This window comes from Delphinus delphis, chromosome 3 (genome assembly GCF_949987515.2).
Source record: "Delphinus delphis chromosome 3, mDelDel1.2, whole genome shotgun sequence".
NCBI lineage: Eukaryota > Metazoa > Chordata > Mammalia > Artiodactyla > Delphinidae > Delphinus > Delphinus delphis.
In genome coordinates this window covers 140,875,413-140,895,524 of record NC_082685.1, presented here as the reverse complement: position 1 = coordinate 140,895,524, position 20,112 = coordinate 140,875,413, and the positions used below count along the sequence as shown (strand labels likewise).

The following is a 20,112-nucleotide window of genomic DNA, read 5'->3' as shown; positions in this document are numbered from 1 at the left end:
TAGGAGAACATATACACAGCCTAATATTTTTTTTTTTTTTTTTGCGGTACGCGGACCTCTCACTGCTGTGGCCTCTCCCGTTGCGGAGCACAGGCTCCGGACGCGCAGGCTCAGCGGCCATGGCTCACAGGCCCAGCCGCTCTGCGGCATGTGGGATCTTCCCAGACCGGGGCACGAACCCGTGTCCCCTGCATCGGCAGGCGTACTCTCAACCACTGCGCCACCAGGGAAGCCCCTAATATTTTCCTCAACGAAACAGGGTGAAAACTGTCACTGAATTAGAAAACAGATGTTTCTATTATGAAAACCAGGATGCCTGTCTCCCTAAGTGTTGCAGGAAATATCAAATAAAAAATGATGTCCACACTGTAACCTGAAACTCAGATGCAGGAACTGGACCTGGCTCAGACAGTGGGTTTATTTATTATTATTTTATTTTTGTTTATTGTGTTTAATCTTAAGTGTTTCTATATTACTCTCAAATATCAGCTGGTAAATAACTGGGAGTCAGAGCAAGTTTGCCATCATTAAAATAATGCTCATCTCAACAGAATTCCATTCAGTTGACATGTTCAAAACGTATAATAGCAAACAAGCAAGCAAGGTGATAATGATAACATTAACATGGGTCAGGGACTTCCCTGGTGATCCAGTGGTAAAGAATCCACCTTCCATTGCAGGGGACACGGGTTCAATCCCTGGTTGGGGAACTGAGATTCCACATGCCTCGGGGCAACTAAGCCCGCGCGTCACAACTATTGCGCTCGCGCACCTCAACCAGAGAGCATGTGTGCCACAAACTACAGAGCCCACGCACTCTGGAGCCTGCGCACCACAACTAGAGAGAAAACCCGCACGCCACAACTGGAGAGAAGCCCGAGCAGACTGTGTGCCGTGATGAAAAGATCCTGCATGCCTCAACAAAGACCCCATGTGCCACAAGTAAGACCTGACGCAGCCAAAAGAAATAAGGAAAATAAATAATAAATAAAATAATATTAAAAAAAGATAAAACAGTGTATCTAGATACCTTTTAGAAAAAGTTAATATGGGTCAGACACTGTACTAAATGCTTAAGTACATAGTTTCAATTAATTTTCACAGCACTGTAAAGTACGTACTTTCATATTTTATAAATGAAGATCCTGAGTCTTAGCAAAGTTTAGATTCTTATTCAAGGTTATGTAACTTAGCTGATAATCTCAAGCAGGAGGCAGAAGAAATGACATACGTAGTCACTAAAATAAACCCTTAAGTATGTGGCATAATTGTGACAAGCATCAGCATGTATTTCAAAATTAGTCATAATAATAATGTGATAATATTTGAGTCCTTATGATGTGTCCAGAACAATGCTTAGCATTTTACAGATGTAATGACACATAATTTGCCAGGGAAAAAAATTGTAATTTGCAGTCTATTTCTGTCCAATCCTCCATCTTTTTACCTTTTTCTCCCAACTGGATCCTTCCCATCTGGTTTTGCATAAGCTCAAGTCTTTTCTGTCTTAGAAACAAACAATCTATTCCCCAGAACAAAATAATAAAGCCCCTTCTTCACTTTATTTTCCCATCTGGCTATTACTTATATATCATTTTCCTTACTTTTGCAGTAAAATTTCTGGAAAGAGGTGTCCATTATGTCTGTCTCAATTTTCTAACCTTCCATTCACCTCTCAGTCCATTTGTGGACATGGGATGCTAACCTCCTTCAAGGAAGTACTCGCTGCCCAGCTGAGGGGAATGTGGTCTGCAGACTGCCTCAAACTGTCTGCTTCTTCAGGGTCTGCCTCAGACTCAGTGTCATCTTGCACAAGGTCATGCCCTTCCCAGGGTGGCCCATGTATGGTGATGTGTGAGGTAAAAGGACTGGCCATTTTGGCCTGGGTAGAGTTTATTCCGAAGGCCCCCATCTGGTTGGCTGAGGATGTTGGGCTTGGATCCCAGTTTAACTGCTTTCTCTGCTCAGTCATGTTTCTTTCCCTTCCTTCAACAGATGTTCATCCCTAATAGATACTCCAAACTCTATCCCAGAATCTGCTTCCTAATGCAGGGCACCATTGCAGTCAGCTTGGGCTTGATTGCTTCAGTCTTTCTAAGGTCACCTATTATCCACATGTTGATAAATCGAACTGGCATTTCTCAGCCATCAATTTACTCAACTTCTTATGGCATTTGAAACAGCAGTTAAGGAAAAATTACAGTGGCAGCCTACTGGATTAACACATTCTTTGCAGGCATCACTTATATTTTCATTGTCAAATATATAATAAAAGGCTTCAAATATCATGTAAAGTATAGGAGTATAAAACAAGTAAGACAGAGTCTTTATTTTGGGGACCTCTGTTTAATGATGAGTCATTGGACACTGAGAATGAATGAGCAGAAGCAGAGAAACTTCTGGTTTTGAGCTTGGGCAAATGGATGATACATTTGTCCCTGAGATAGAATCTACAAGAGGGATCATCAACTGAAAGGGGGAAGAGAATGAGCTCAGTTTTGAGTCACATGAGTTAGAGGTACTTGTGGGATATCCACATAGAGCTGACTTGAGAGTAATTGCAGCAGAGATCAGACTGCAGCAAGTTGAAGATTGAATATAAATTAAGAATGTGGCAGAGGGTGAACAGAGGCCAGGGATTCCCAAACCTGGCTAAGCATTAAACTCATATTTAGAGTTAATTAAAAATTGATGGAAACCAGCAAGTTTCTACTGTGTAGCACAAGGAACTGTACTCAATATTTTATAATAACCTATAAGGGAAAAGAATCAGAAAAATAGATAGATTATATATATGTAAAACCGAATCACTTTGCTGTATACCTGAAACTAACACAACATTATAAATCAACTATACTTCAATTAGAAATAATGATTGAGGGCTTCCCTGGTGGCGCAGTGGTTGAGAGTCCGCCTGCCGATGCAGGGGACACGGGTTCGTGCTCCGGTCTGGGAAGATCCCACATGCCGTGGAGCGGCTAGGCCCGTGAGCCATGGCCGCTGAGCCTGCGCGTCCGGAGCCTGTGCTCTGCAGCAGGAGAGGCCACAACAGTGAGAGGCCCGTGTACCGCAAAAAAAAAAAAATAATAAAATAAAATAAAATAATAATAATAATGATTGAAAAGTTTCTTCCCCAGAGATTCTATTCAGTTGATTTGAGGAGGATGTGTATTTTTACAAACTCTCCAGCGCTACTGTGTTCAGTGCAGGTCCTCTGGAAAGCAAACACCAAGATGGAGTGAAAGTGTAGTAATTTTCTGTGGGGGGGGGGGAGGGTGGCACAAATATATGTGTCAGAGGAAATGGGAGGGAGGTGGGGAAGGCTGGAGGAGCCATCAGGCAGCAGCGCAAGTCTGACCTCATGAAGGGAGGAGGGGGAGATGATTGGGTAGAAGCGTCTCAGAGTGCTACGTGGGATAAGGCAGGGTTACCAGGCTGCTGGAAGCTTATGTATCTTTCAGGAACAGGCCTGCCATGCTCGATTGCTGGCTACACAGGAGCAGTCTGTGGGAAACGTGGCATTGGCACAACAGTGGGGATGGATTTCAGGGTGCAGAAGCTGGGGTCTTTGGTTAATTAAGCTCTCCGTGGTTGAAAGTCTGTGAGGCACATTCTCCTGGCTGCCACATATACCCTACTTTTTTTTTTTTTTTGGCCACACCGGGCGGCATGTAGGGGTCTTACTTCCCCAACCAGGGATTGAAACTGTGCCCCCTGCAGTGGAAGCATGGGAGCCCTAACCACTGGACCACCAGGGAATTCCATATACCCTACTATTTTAAGACAATGAGATGAGGAAAGGAAGATAGAAATGGGCTGTAGTTAGAGAGGTATTTGGATTCGAGGCAAGGTTTCCTGCTGTTTTTCAAATAGGAAAGACTTCGGTATGTTTGTAAGCCTAGAAGAGGGAATCTGCAGAATGGAAGATGTTAAAGATAGAAAAGAGGAAGGGAAGGAGGGAAAGAGGGTTGGGGAAGAGGTGCAAGAGGGATGTTGAGAATGAATTAATTGTGGAGGAAGAAGACTCCAGAGAAGGTAGAAAGACGTAAGATAACAGGTTGTGGCTTTGACTCTAAGCAGTGACATCTTATTTTCTGGGATAGTGTCTGGATAGGGTTAAGGTTGAACGTTGTAGGAAGTTAAAGGGAACTGCACTTGGTTATCTCAATTTCTACCACAAAACAGGAGGCAAAGTATCAAAGGCACCAGTGGTGGAAGGTTTGGTCTTGAACAGGAGGTACCACCCCATCCGCTGAGGCGGAAATCAAAAGAGGTAAAAATGGGCTCAAAGACTCATAGATTTGGGATCAAGTTACAGGACAGAAGGGCTGATGGCCTTGATTTCTTGATAAGTAGGAGGCAAAGTTATCTGCTGAAGGTATTATTTATTTGTCGCTCTTCTCACATGACAAAATTCCTCACATAAAACCATAATAGAAATAATATTTAGTATATTAAAATTAATACTTCAGATATTTCTTTTATATTAAGATGATTGTCATATAAATCTTTCATAAACATGTGTCTGTTTCTTGGTGTATAAAGCATAACTCTGAAAGATACCCTTGATATAATTTAGAATTTTAAAAACTGACATTGGGGCTTCCCTGGTGGCGCAGTGGTTGAGAGTCCGCCTGCCGATGCAGGGGATACGGGTTCATGCCCTGGTCCGGGAGGATCCCACATGCCGCGGAGCGGCTGGGCCCGTGAGCCATGGCCTCTGAGCCTGTGCGTCTGGAGCCTGTGCTCCGCAACGGGAGAGGCCACAACAGTGAGAGGCCCGCGTACAGCAAAAAAACAAACAAACAAACAAAAAAAAAACCCAAAAACTGACATTGTATTGAGTTTATACCATTCTCAATCAGAAGATAAAATTACTGGAAACATAATGTCAGTGTATGTTGTATATTTGTTACCAAATGTAACAAACAAAAACCACTTCTGGATGCTGTAATTTTATCTAGTATTAAAATAAGTTCATCATGTGAGCAAATACTGGCTCTCCCTATCAAAAAGTAGACACCAAAATATTTCATAATTGGAGGGGGTCTTTGAGATTAGTGGCTTCTAATTTGGGGGCCTCAGACCCCCAGAGTATACACATTGAACAATAGTAGTTGATCTATTTTTAAATTTCAAAGCACCTAATAGAAATCCCACTTTACCCACATGAAGCCTTTAAGTTCCTTTACAATTACTTGAAATTATTTCAATTCAGTGGGGCTACTCTTCAGACTCTCCAATGGGCCTCTGCAATATTAAAACATGGATAATGCATTAATCATTATTTAATCAATGAGTTTTAAAAATCAGCAAAACTAAAAGAAAAAAAAAATCAGCAAAACTTCTGAAACACAGGGCTAGGGTAGAGGGAGGATTATAGACATTTGAGGTAACTGATAGTGAAAACGTTGGGAAAAATTGACTTAGTCTAATCCTGAAATTTGCAGATGAGAAAACTAGGAGGAGGATAAATAATTTATCCAGTAACACATCATGGCTCATTAATAGCAGAGCCAGCATTAGGATTTGCTCAATTCATATTTTGGAAGCTGTGAAAAAATTTCCTAATATGCTATTTTCTTGGGTGTTAGGTTTCTGCATTTTGTATCGTGGTGTTTAGTGTTCTTAGCATTTGGAACCCAAATGCTTCACATTTTGTTTTTGGGTTATTTTTGGTTGAGTATGTACCAATAGGAAATACCCCAGCCCAAACGCTAAGGTTTATTAATTTGTATTTCCTCTGCTGGCCAACTTTCCAGTAAAGTGGTTTAAAATTTTTTTTCCATAGAGGTAATAGAGAAACAAAAACAGAAACCTTTAAAAGAGTCTTCATAGTAAAGAGATGCCATAAAAGGCTAGTTAATTTTGAACTCCATTCTTCCATTCTTCATAATTTTGGGGTGGTCTTCATTCATATCTACTCTAGTTACAACAGTACTTTAAACAGAATTATATGGTAAACTTTATACAAAAGTTCTGCTACTACTATAATTTTTGAAAACATTTAACCCACCAGTAAGAGTGGAGACAGCCCTGCCTTTTAAAAGATAGATAATTTGAATAGAGAATATAAGATAGGATCATTAGAAGTACAAACAAGAGTTTTTCTTCTTATGAAAAATTTAAAAATTTCCTTCCTTATATTTTTGTTGTTCTTTATATTTCTTTAGACAACAGCCATTTTTTCTCAAAAGATTTTTTTTTTTTTTTTCGGAAGGGAGAGTTGTCTATTGATGGTCTAAAAGAAGTGCTTATATAATTGTAGCTGAGGCAGAACTGGGTATTTAATATTTCTTACATCTCATTGATGCAGTCTTCCAAGATGTTGATTAAGCAGGGAAATCATTTTCTAAGTCCAAAATCTCAAAATGTATAAAAATAATCATAATTTTATAACAAATGGTAATAACTAGTTTTGTGCATTCATTTTCTATGATACCCGATAACATAGGCCAATTAAAACACAGACTTCACATTGTCATCAAATGAACATAGCAGAATGACCAAAGCTGAGAACTAGTCATTGTCGTAGATTGAACCTAAAAGAAGAAAATACAAATTTAAATTAGTTACACAAAATACATATCCTCTAAGTGTTCCAACGCTGTAAATGTAAATGATTCATACTCTCCTGGTTTAGGATAAAAATAGGAGAATTGTCTCACTTTATGAAAAAGCATTTAAATCGAAGGCCATATATTTATTTAACATTCATTGCTCAGTGTACTTTTCCAAACAAAGTTTCTGGACAAATCTATTCTCTATCAAAATGAGACTCAAGACTATTTTACCTGGTACTTAATTAAATGTACTTTTTGATAGTAATTCTGAATGAGGTTGAAAATACTAGGTATCAGTAAGAATCATACATTTAAAAGGAGACTAAAAGGAACATAATTAACACTATGCTTCATTTCAGGTGAGATTAATTTTTTAGATCATAATTTAGAAATGTACAATGCTTAGATAATACTAGTGAGTAATACAGGTTATGAAATAAGTACCTACTTATTGTCGAGGCACAAATATTTTTGTGGATAAAAGCAATTCTTATTAAGATTCATGGTATAATGAAAAATACACTAATATTTCATTCTTTTGTTTTCAAAGAAAATAAATAAGAGATTTTTCCTTGATTTTCAGTCATGTTCAAAAATAATTTTATTTCATTATACCATGGCATTTACCTTTCTTAACATTTTCAGGTGATTCAAATTCTAATCAGATTGGAAGGCTCTAATTAATCCAGCAAGCTATTTTCAGTATTTGTAAGAACAGTAAATTCACCATGACTGTTCTCTGTGCTGGGTGCCACGTGAGACTTACCATCAGCAATATCGTCATAAATCTCTCCATCACTGTAAATGTAGAAAATAAATTTTATTTTAAAGAAAGAATCTTCTTAACATTAAAGCAATATTTAGGTTATAAGTTTAATAATGTGATTTTATGTGACATAAGGCATTTAAGGGTGAGAAGTTACATTTATAAGTGGGAAGAAATTTCATATTCATCTGTATCTCCTTTCATTGACTTAATCGAATCCTCTGTTTCATTCTTATAGCGCACACACACACACACACACACAAAATTTATTCCATATCATAGACATACAGAACAATGAAAACATGCCCCAAGAGCATAGACCTTGCCTTACTCATCTTTAGATAGAACTATAAGCCTAGCACACAGCTGTCCTTGGTCAGTAGTGTTTGTTGAACTGAACAAACTGAAAAATCATGGCACAGTACTCCACTGGGGGCCCTAATCCAAAACTGTGATGGATTCTTTATGTTCAGTAATATCAGATTTATACTACTTTCACTTGAACTTCAAATGTTGAATCAAATACAGAAATATTTGGTATAGGAAATGGGTGCATAATTTCTGTAATGTTTCTAATTATAATTTGTAAATATTAATTTAAAATATATAAATATTGGTTACAAAATAAGCAGCCAGGATATGGTTTGTATGGCGATTCTTTTTTTATTTTTTATTTATATATTTTATTTATTTATTTATAATTAATTAATTTTATTTTTGGCTGCGTTGGGCCTTCATTGCTGCACGCCAGACTTTCTCTAGTTGTGGCGAGCGGGGGCTACTCTTCGTTGTGGTGCGCGGGCTTCTCATTGCGGTAGCTTCTCTTGTTGCGGAGCACGGGCTCTAGGCACGCAGGCTTCAGTAGGTGTGGCACACAGGCTTAGTTGCTCCGCGGCATGTGGGATCTTCCCGGACCAGGGCTCGAACCTATGTCACCTGCATTGGCAGGCGGATTCTTAACCACTGCGCCACCAGGGAAGTCCTATTTTTTACTTTTTAAAGTTTTGGGCCATGGCGCGCAGCATGTGGGATCTTAGTTTCCCGACCAGGGATCGAACCCATGTTCCCTGCATTGGAAGCATGGAGTCTTAACCACTGGACTGCCAAGGAAGTCACTGTATGGTGATTCTTATGTTATATAATTTAAAAAATATTTGTGGTTATAGGCGGCAGCCATAATAATCGTTCTGGTGAGTTTTACACATTTTAGGTTTCATCTGGTCCTGAATCTTTGTGAAATATTCTATTCTACACACACACTGAGTCCCTCCTATGTACCAGGAGATATAAGTAAGACACAGTTTTTATTTCAAGAAACTTATAATCTAATGGAGGAGAGAATGATATGCAAGTAATTAAAGTAGAAAGAATTATAAATATTAATATAGCCTTGAAACGTAGGATACACAAATGTAAGGTGACTTTGTCATTTAGACCAGACCTACTCTTGGTTCCTATACTACCTCTGTGCATTTATCATGGAAGCAGCAGCAGGCTTTTCAAATTGCTGCCAACTATGGCAGATGCTGTGAGTTCCCTAGGTCTTCTGTTTGGATCCTTTCTCTGAGATGGAGGGAGGATTTGGCTAATGGAAATCTGATACAAATGCAAAGAGGACAGATTTTTTTCTATTATTCATTCAATAAACTTGTATTAAGTATTCACTTCAATAGGTAGTAAAGCAATAATTACTTAGAGAGTACACTTTCTGAATTCTCTCTTAATCGTCCTGTAGTAATCACTGATGAAAATGTGGTCCCGTTATTTGTCACGCATTCTTTCCTTGAAATTTGTATCTTTCATAGAGTAAAACCTATTGAAAAGTCCCACACCTACTACTGTGATTAATGCTCTGAGGAAAATAAAAGTATTGTGATTATTTTTCTTTTGACTCTTTCCTGGTTTGCTGACAGAGCCCTTAACATTGCTTTGCCTCTTTCTGATTGGTGTCAGGTTATTTATGGATACAGTTTGTGAATCTTCCTTGATTTCTTAATCATGCTGAATTCTGTAAATCTCTGTATTGGTATATGACCTACCCTGATAATGGAGTTCATTTCTTGCACTGGTTTACTTGGAATAGGATCTTATAACATTGTGGGTGGACTCTAATAGCACTAGTACCAGACTGTGACAATGTCCTATTCATAAAAATAGAAGAATCATTGACCACTATCTTTTTCTGGCATGCTTCCAAAAAAGGCAACTTAATACTCTACTATGCCTAGTGTGAGTAAAGAAAAGCCTTCAATTAGGCGCCAAGCCATAAACCGTTAACAGGTGATATTTGTACCTACTCTGCAGACACTAATCGATACCTGATTAATTCAATTCAATCAACTGCATTAATAGCTAGTGAAATGCAAAGTGTTAGTGGTTTTGACCTGTCTCCAATATTTTCAATGTGTGTATCCAATGAATATATAAAACTATGAACTGTATAATCATGAGTGAGAAGGGCTCCTCCTTTATGTTTAAAAGAGTGACACTTTATCAAAACTAACTTCGTTATGGGTACTACCATATTGACATTAGTATAGCATATTGTTTTAAAATTTATTTATGATAGTTTAGTAGATTATATTATGTAAGTGATATTAGGAAACTTTCTTAAAGAAAAGCATATAATTATTTTCGGAAGTATAGTAGTAGAAGAAAATGGGCTTACTTGTCTACCAAGGAACTCCGAAGGACATAACCATCTAAGAAAGAAAAAGAAAATAAATTTTATTAACAGTACAAACTTGAAAAATCCCTACTATTTTCAAAGAAATTGAAATAGAATTTAATAATTAAAAGAATATGATATAATATATTGAATAATTATATCTATCTCCAAATATGACTTATTTTTCTTATTTGTGTCCGATTTTCTCTCCTTCCTTTTTTTTTTTAACATCTTTATTGGAGTATAATTGCTTTACAATGGTGTGTTAGTTTCTGCTTTATAACTTTTCCTCTTCTCTCTAACTTTTTTTTCTCTCTCTCTCCTACATGACTCTTTTCCTCCATTTACAATCTTTCCTCCTTTCCCCCTTAAATTAAAAACCAATATTTTCTTTTCTAAGCTACTGTAGGTTGTAGCACAATCTTCTTTCACATTTTAATCTATTTCTTTAAGGTGTTACCCATTCGACACAGTTTTAAGAATTTATGAAGCATAATTTCTCCTATGAAAAAAGTAGGTCACAGGTAGGGATTTTAAATATCACCAGGTCTAAGACTTAACTTTTCAAATTTTATTATACTGAACAGTCAGAACTGTGTTCCATTCCCCTTTCAGATCCGCAATCTAGTGTTTACTTGGGGGAGTGTGCATTCTAAATGGTTTCAAAACAGCTCTCTAATAATGAGTGTGAAAGATCTTTCACTATCGCTTTTGCCATTTGACAGAGCGTCAATGTTTGCATTTTCATCTTTCATGGAATAAATAATGATTAGAAGAGCACGTATCAGGGATTCTAGTGATTCTTCTGTTAAATGGAAAATAAACATTTTATACAAGAAAGCAAAGATTTTTTTTCACTTTATTTTTGCCCCTCTTGTGCAAAATACTCCTAAGAAAAAATATGGGCTGTTTTTCTTAAGAAAATGTCTGCTGACATCTAATTAATGTTACTAGCCTTTGGAATTATTGGTTTTGTGTTAGCACCTAGCTACTGTTGTATGTTTGAGATTAGTACCATTTATAGTCTTGTCAATACAGCTTCTAAATAACTTCTTTCACTGAGTCAGTCTATTGGTTTTGCTCCACCTCAGATCTAGTTTTGGTTCTAAATCAGAGTAAATGTGTAAAAAATGATAAAGCAGGAAGCTCACAAGGAAAAATTAATACCAACGTTAATAAACTTACGTAAACGTTAATAAACTTATGTATTGCCATTGATTTAACATGCAAAATTTTTTAAAAGTTAGAATCATACAACTGAAATTGTGGATTAAAAATTAAGAGAATGAACTTTCCCTTGAAATATTCCAGGGTAAAATCAATTCCACCAACATTTTTTGTCAAGAAATTAACTACTTATTGATGAAAATTGTTCATAAGAATCATATTTGGAAAATAAAGAATCAAAGTTATCTCTGAATTCCTGCAGCATGGCAGTAATGAAATGATAAAAGTACAATAAGTAATATTTTTCTCAGAGTATGAAAAATTAGACAATGTTATACCTTCCTTTTTATTTCAATTAAAGAAGTGGAAAAATTAATATAAAGGTCATCTAAAATTAATATCTATGATCCTTGGGTAGACTTTGATTCCACAGTTCTTTCAGTCATTTCACGTTAACAAACTTTAAAAAAAAGTTAAGGTAGACATCGTCATTTAGCGTAATTTTTAAAGGGGGATAAACTCATCTCTAACAAATTCAACTCTATGTGTGTCTCTCAAAAGAGAAACTCTGTGCAAATAACAGACTTTTTGAACAAATTGTGGATTTTGTGTCAGGCTTCCAATAATCAAAGTCTGTCTTTACTTGTACATCTGTTTAGGGCTAACATAAAGTATGAACCATTTCTACAGACAGTAAGAGTCACAAAGTTTTTTTTTTTCGTTAGTTAAAATTGGTGGTTATGTTTTCATTTTGAATTTTCTCTTAAAACAAATTGGAAAATAAAACAATACAAGTAAGTGTTCCCATTGATATTCATGTTTAAATTAATAATTTTAAAATAACGACTGAAGCCTTTAACGATGAAATCAATCTCATTGTGAGTTGTCTGGGCTTTGTAAAGTGTCTGAACTAAAATTAACATGTAGACAATTAGAGAAATGTATAAGAAGTAAGAAAATATTGCCAGAGATTGGAATTATTCTGGCCTCAAGTATATTTCTGTTGTTGTTTGTAAAATATATTTAGAAGGTCAAGAGAAACAAAATCCAAAACAAAGAGAATATAATCACCATTTCTGGAAATAAAAGGATTTTATTTTCTTGTGCTTGTAGGTCATCTACTTTTTAAAACTCAGTTATGCTAAAACTGTATAGACCTGGATAAAACACTATCTGTAATTAGGCATAAAACAGTCCTTTCAATGACCAAAGTTAATAACTCATGATATAGAACTTAATTACCTAACCTCACAAAGTTTATTATAAAAAAATATATTTTCCTAGCTTCTCAAATCCCTATTACATTTCCTCCTATATCTTGACTCTTCAAGAGCTCTAAGGAGCAGCTTTTTCTTTTGTTGAAGGCTCTAACGTTGTTGCCGTTTTGTTGTTTTTGTTGTTGTGTGAGCTACATAAACATCAATGATTGTGAATATTATTTAAGAACAAACTTATCAAGGGGTTGGGGTGTGGGATGGTACTGTGCTGCTCTACTTTAGTTCCCTGAAATGATGTGATCATTTGGGGCTCATAGACTATGAAATCACTATTATATAGCACTTTTGTAGGGTTAACGACTTTTAATACAGCATAGGTTTTGCTGTCTAGTACCTTTAAAAATCTCCGCTGAAACTTCATTCTATTACAAGCATGATTCATGGCAGTGTCAAAACAAGTGTCTTACCATGAAGTTTTAAACCACTTCTCCATGATAGTTCCTAGACACAATTTTTTTTTTTTTGCAGTAGAAAAATGTTCTCTGCTCACATGTTCCATGAACATTCATCATAGGGAATGTAATGAAAAATACAAACAAATGAAATAAACAGAAAACCTCATCATACTTCTGTAACATGCAGAGTGGCTGCTGTGTTTAGTTAGCTCTATAATATCGTGGGCACTGGCACACCAGGGATGCTCACAGATAATATGAAAGTATCATTAGGAAATCTCACATTCATAGAGCAGAACACAGTGACTCGAAACAAATGTTTTGAAATATGTGGTGGGTAGAGTTGGTTAAGAAAGTAACACCCACCCACCATTTGTGCCAGTTAATTTCTTCCCAAAACATTTACTTGCTACAGTGCAGATGTGTCGCAGGACTAATGACTCACCTTTCAGGAGGGTGTTGTGAATATAAAATTACCAAGGATATACAAAAGCATCTTTGGAAAAAATATCTTTGTTCTAATATTTTCAAATTTTTTACTCAATAAAAATGACAAATTTTATTATTTCCTTATTATTTCGTTTGTTGTGAGCAAGTCCAGAAATAAAGTTAAACTTACTCAATTTGGCCTCATGCAGTTTAAAAACAATAAAGTCATACTGCATAGATTTACTAAGGCAAGTGGAACAACGTCCGACTTCAAGAGAAAATGCTCATAATGTAAAAGAAATTAAAAACAAAATGCAGTGTATAATGCTAAATATAAATTATTAACCTAGTTCTATAAAAATGTTCTCTTTCCCTCTCTCTTTTTCTCTCTCTACTTATTTTTAGGGCTTCAAATCAGGTGACATTAAATTTCTGAATACAAAAATTTTCTTCAGTGAACATGTGTTGTTTTAAAATCGAAACCAAAATTACCTAAGCAAAGAAATCATCAATTGGATTTGGGGACACCCAAAGCACCTTTAAAATTCCCCTTCCTTTGGTGCCCAAAGGAAATGGACAACATTTTGATCACAAATAACTCAGCTCATGTCTCATTCCACACTTTTTTGTAGAAAAATTTTCTCCAGTGACAAGAGGTGGGAAAACTCACAGCTTATGAGACTTTGAGTTGAGGAACATGCACAAATATTAGCGAGAAATTCTAAACATTTGGGAATGTGCCAGAAATATATATTTAAGATCTCAATGCCTCTACAATGTGCTTTTCTACAAGTCAGTGGGTGAGACTTGATCAAATGTGATAATGCCTGTAAAAGTGGCTTGTACTCTACTCCACAGTGGGAAGGGATTACTGTTAATGATTTAGCCTCTCATATCTATCATTACAAATTAGGTTTAAGTAAACTATGGTTTTCTTTTTTCTTTTTTGGATGGATTAAAGAAGAATAGAAAGTAAGGAAAATGTTAGGGTCATCATGATGTTGGACTGCAAATGTCGTTACTGCTAATTAGGTGTAGAAAAAAGGAACTGAAAGGTTCAGAGTCTCCCAAATGATACACAACAAGTGAACCACATCACTATGGCTAAGACAGAGAAGTTCTGTCTTCTAACAAGTTAAACTATTCAACGGACTTCTTCCTGTGAATGTCAGTAAGTCAGATTTTCATCTGGTTATCCAACTGCAATCTCCAAATTGTTATACTCAATTCAGCAAGCCCCAAACAAGGTGCCAGGCAGTGTAGAATGTGTTGGCAATACAATGTTGAGAACATTTCACTGAAGCTACTCTCAAGCTCCGTCTCATAAGAGTAATAGATTGGAAAAACAGTAAGGACAGTGACAGCAATAACAGTAGTGGCATGGTGCAGCAAGGGAGAGATTAATTGTGTTAGGGTGGCTGCAGAGGAGTGAGTGAGTGTGCTTCCAATTTTAGATGACAACTGGGTTGTTTTTAATAGATAATTTATGGGCATTCCAAGTAGAATAAAATAGCATAGAAGGATGAAATAGCATAATTTATTCAGGGAATGACAAATGAGTAGTTTACATTTCTGGAGTGTTAGTTGCAGATGGGAAATAGTTGATGCAGGTGAGGCTAGATCACAAAGGGTTTTATATACTAACCCTAAAGACTTCATGTTTTTAAAAATAATATTTGGGTAACAGTATGGTGAGTGGATTGGCTGAGAGAAGGGTAAGGGAGACATATCATTTGAAAGGCTATTGCAATAATCCAGGTGAGGAAGGGTTAAATCCATACAACAATTGTCCCAAATCCTATGGAGGTATTTGAGGAATAGATCAGAAATTAAGAAAATTAAGAAATTTAAATTAGATTTAAAATTAAGAAAATTAAACATCCAGTTCAAGGAAAGACTAACCAGCAGTTTTAGAAAAATTAAGAAAAGCAAGAGATTTGGAAAAATAAAAGGGAAATTAAGCAGATATGATCATTGAATTGTGGAATAATGAAATCGCAGATGCTCTTGGTGGCCTTCCCACCTGCCCAGGAGTAGGCTTCAATTCCTGATGGACACAGAGTTGATGTATAAGTACCCCAGTTTGTTTCCCACCGGATGGGATAACACTGCCACTCCGATTTCCCAACTGATTAAGCTCCTACTACCCAAGTGTACCTTTTTTTGATAACAAGATTTTATTAGCTGCCTTCTCTTCCCAGTTTATTAACAAGATTTTATTAGCTGCCTTCTCTTCCCAGTCTACTTCTCCACGTGCTCATGGGAGTATCCCAGAATCTCCTCCTAAATGGGAAAGCCAAACTAAGACAAAGTCCAGGCCAAAGAAAGTCTATAAATAAAAAACAACTAGTATGCAAGTGCTACTGATATAATCATCTGGTTTTCATTCTGTTCGAGGTGGACCCTAAAACCACCTAAGAATTGAATTAGTTATCAGTGAGCTTGAGAATTGTAAGGTGCATTGGTCCTGCCGCAGACAAAAAAAAAAAAAAAGAAGATAAAAGTTACAAGGAACCCTTGATTTTATCTACCAGAATGTCATGTAATGTTTTCACCTCTCATTTTTAACAGATGATAAATTCTAAGAGGATAGGAGTCCTCCAGTATTCATAGCAGTATTTAGAATTATTGATGTCGAAGTAGAAAATGATAGCAGACTACAAATTATCCCAGAATGGCTGTTGCTTTTCCTCATTCTTAGGGTCTACTGGTTCCTAGGTAGGAGTCTCCTCTGAATTTCTGTTTTTGATGCTGAATCTACATCTGCTCATCTGTATCTATACATGTTTGTTGTTGAGGTCATTTATATGCTGTTACTCAGAGTATGTTCTGCGGACCAGCAGCATCAATTACCTGCGAGCTTGGGAAAACACCTTACCTCAGACCTACTAAGTTAGAATCTGCATTTTTAACAAGATCCCCACGTGAAGTGTATGTACTTTGGAGTCGAGGAGCATTGCTCTAGATGGGATTTGTTGCGGGGACAGAAATCTCAGGACAGCAGGTCAAGATAAGTCTGAAGCTTTTCCTCTGGAGAAAGGTCCACATGACAAGTACTAGAACAATTCTCTGTTGTGAAAAATGTGAAATAATTTGGAAAGTAGAGGGAAGGAGACGTATCATTTAGGCCCATCACCCTAATCAGCCACTATTAGGATTTTAGTTTGGTTTCTTTTATTTACATATTTTTTAACATGGCTGTAAATAAATCCTATCCTACTTTAAGCAGGCTTCTTGTTCCTCTTACTGTTGTATCATGAGAATTTCCTCATGCTATCATAATCACCCTGGAAAATACTCAGTTTATATATTTATCATAACTTATTTAATAATTTTAAAAATTTGAACATTTTAAAATATTTTGATGACCTTTTAAAGCATGTAGTTATTCTGCATTTAAGACTATTCCTTGGGGTACATCTTCACAAATCCTGGTCTGAATGGGGGTTTTCTTTGTCTTCTGGAGCTCCATCTTTGAATTATCTCCAGTAACCTTCAAGTCGTAACACTACATACCCCTGCCTGTTATCCTTTGCACCCACATTCCATTTTTTCCTTTTAAAGCCAACCACACCCCTTCCATAAAAGCTTTAGATCCATTTTCCCCACCCTTGAGTCACTGTATTTTATTCTTAAAACATCTACTTCGGTTCCTGTACCTGAGTCACCTTCCTGTCATTAAAATTGAACTCAAAGTTTGTGTTTTCCGTGCAGACTTACCGAGCTGATATGGGACAGCCATGTTGGCCATTCAATTTTAAATATAGGACAACATAATTTTGACTTACTCTTCTCTGGACGTTAAATGAAATAAGCTTCCTTTTAAAACTGGACAAAAACATTTCCATCTAACAGCTTTAGTAGCTGAGAAAGTCAGAGAGGACAGGACACTCTTGTGTTTATTTGGAATAGAATGTCATATTAAATGTGGCCGAACAGGAAGTGAAAACAAGTGAATTTGCAAGGTAGGAAAACTGGAGATTCTAGGTGTGACATATGTGATATAATTTCAAACCAGACCAGAGCAAGAACCACTCACTACTTTAGCAGAGTGGTTCTCACTTTAGTGTACGTAGGAGCAAACTAGGGAAGCCGTTATGATCACAGACTCTGTCTGACCCACGGAGTACATGACTCAGCAAGTCAAGGGTGGGTCCAGGGTGTTAGAATTGTAATACACACAGGAGTTTTCTGATGCTGGTGGTCTGGGGACCACATTTTCAGAAGCACGAATTTGGCATAACTTTGGCAACTCAGTGCCAAATATAGCAGGTGGGAAATGAAAAAAAAAAAAAATTAAAATAAAATACATTGATTCCAGCACAGCGAGGTCTCCAGTTTCTTAATGTTTTCCACAACTCACAAAGCATGGAGCAAAACCAGTTAATACAAATAGGAGTGATCACTAAAACTTGTTTAGTCGTTAAATTCTGGGGCGTCCTAGCGATAAAGAATAAATAGTGACTTACATTTTCCTTCTTCATTCCTGCAGAGAACTTTTGTATCATCTGTGTTTTGTATAACTTCCAGGGATTCTCCAGGCTTCACCTGTAGATCTCTGTTCCCCCACTTTTTAGAAGTTAAGTAGGGTGCAACTTTGGTGTAATAGAGGACTCTAATTTCACCATCAAACTGGAAAAATAAGGAAAAACATTTACCTTATTGATTGATGTGTAGTATTAAAGTAATTCATTTAGGACAGATTTATTAAGAAAATCTTTGTTAAATAACTAGTTCCTTGTTTTCAAAAAATAACAAAAACTTCTTTGGAGAAAAATCACTCATAACCTCACCAACCTAATAATAATTACTATTATTATTTTATTTTTTTTGGCGGTACGCAGGCCTCTCACTGTCGTGGCCTCTCCCGTTGCGGAGCACAGGCTCCGGACGCGCAGGCTCAGCGGCCATGGCTCACGGGCCCAGCCGCTCCGCGGCATGTAGGATCTTCCCGAACCGGGGCACAAACCCGTGTCCCCTGCATTGGCAGGCGGACTCTCAACCACTGAGCCACCAGGGAAGCCCCTAATAATTATTTTTAAAATAAAAAGTTTTTTAAAATTTAAGATGTAATGCATGTGTTGATTTGTCGCACTCATATATTGCAAAATGATTAACAACCAGAACGTAAATTCTATTGGCTTGATCACCTCGCAATATTACCATTTCTTTTTTTATAGTGAGAACATTTAAGATTTGCTCTATTAGGGACTTCCATGTATATAATACCGTATTGCTAACTATAAGCACCGTGCTGTAATTAGATCCCTAAAACTTACTCATCTAACTACTGAGTATTTGTACCCTTTGACAGACATCTCCCCATGCTCCCCTTCTCTGGTAACCATGATTTTACTCTTGATTTCTGTGGGTTTGGTTATTTTAGATTCCACATACAAGTGATATCACACAGTATTTGTCTCTGTCATTCTGACTTATTTTGCTTAGTATAATGCTCTCAAGGTGCAACCATGTTGTCACAAATGGCAGGAGTTCCTTGTTTTTCGTGGCTGAATAATATTTCACATGTATCTATCTATCTCACATCTTTTTTATCTATTCTATTTTTAGCTTACCTTCTGATTAAGTTTCAAAGGACAGCTAAATTTAGATGATTATCACAGTACATATATTGCGTATGAGAGTTTACTTAATTTCTTATAGGAATAAATTTAAATCTAAAATAAATTTTGTAGAAAATAAAGGAGTTGTGATGGAGAACTGTGATATTGATAATTACACTTTTAAAAATCATCAATTTTTTCATTAGCACTTTGAACTTTGTATGATATTTAAATGTAAACATACTTTAAATTTTTTCCTGAAGTCTTTTTCTTCTTTTTCTTGCTTTTTTAGTTTCTTAGGGTCTTTTTCTTCTGCCTTGGCCTTGGCTCCTTGACTAGGATGGCACAACACACATAAAATAGCATTTAGTTTCAAAATATAAGAAGAATAGTGTATAACAGACAATTCATAACATTACATTTTTGTTAAATTTCATTTTCAATTATCATTGTTAGAAATCTAGTACATTCATTGTAATAAATGATGACATTTCATAATGCAGAATAGATTTTCAAAAGAATACAGACTGAGTTAAAATGGAAGTGAGAGATAATGTATTATGTTGAATGGTATAAAATGACTGAAGTATAGTTTAAACATCGTTACATACCAGCAGTTTCATATGATTCAACCTATTCTTGAACCCCTTATATTTTTCAACCCTTCCTAGATAATTAAGTGGTTTGGCTAATGTCATAGAAAAGGCTTTTTAAAAAAGAACACTTTGTGAAAGACTGATTTTTATGGCTTAAAAAATTTATCTATATATAATCTACTTAAAACAAAGCCAGGGTCACATCTCATGATACCAACTAAAGCCAATTATTATAAGACAGGTGAACAGCTCTGAGGTAGTGATTCTCCAGCCTGGCCACATATAGGATCACCTGGGAAGTTTTTAAAAAATACCACTGCCCTTGTCTAATTCCCAGAAATTAAATTAATTAAAAATTCTAATTAATTAAATTGAGTGAGGTCCAGGTACTGACGTATGTATTTTAAAAGTTCCCAGGTGATATTAATTTGCAACCAAGGTTGTGAACAATTCCTGGGTTAAGTATGGATGTTAGGGAAAGGCTGTGACTCTCTGTAGGAGGGAATTTAAAAAATCAGAATATTTGTGAATAATGAAAAATTTTAAACACTGACATTAATTTTGATTACCTAAGGTAAAGTTTTGTTTGTAACTGATTTATTTAAAAATTTTGAATCTTAGAATTTAGTTCATTCACTGGGAAATGAATTAGCACACTGTCCTGCCCTAGGTTCTGCATTGTCCCTC

At 36.3% G+C, this 20,112-nt stretch overlaps 1 protein-coding gene across 1 annotated transcript in view; it reads right to left on the bottom strand.

Moving 5' to 3' along the window:
* Window positions 1-5,587: 5,587 nt before the first annotated feature.
* Window positions 5,588-20,112, bottom strand: part of FYB1 (FYN binding protein 1) — a 133,585-nt gene continuing 119,060 nt past the window's right edge. Inside the window, exons 15-19 of the mRNA XM_060009561.1 lie at window positions 19,074-19,164; window positions 17,735-17,897; window positions 9,998-10,031; window positions 7,330-7,361; window positions 5,588-6,542 (exon numbers count right to left, since the gene is read on the bottom strand). Coding sequence (XP_059865544.1) covers window positions 6,520-6,542; window positions 7,330-7,361; window positions 9,998-10,031; window positions 17,735-17,897; window positions 19,074-19,164 — 343 coding nt within the window. The 3' untranslated portion in view covers window positions 5,588-6,519. The remainder of the gene's footprint in view (window positions 6,543-7,329; window positions 7,362-9,997; window positions 10,032-17,734; window positions 17,898-19,073; window positions 19,165-20,112) is intronic.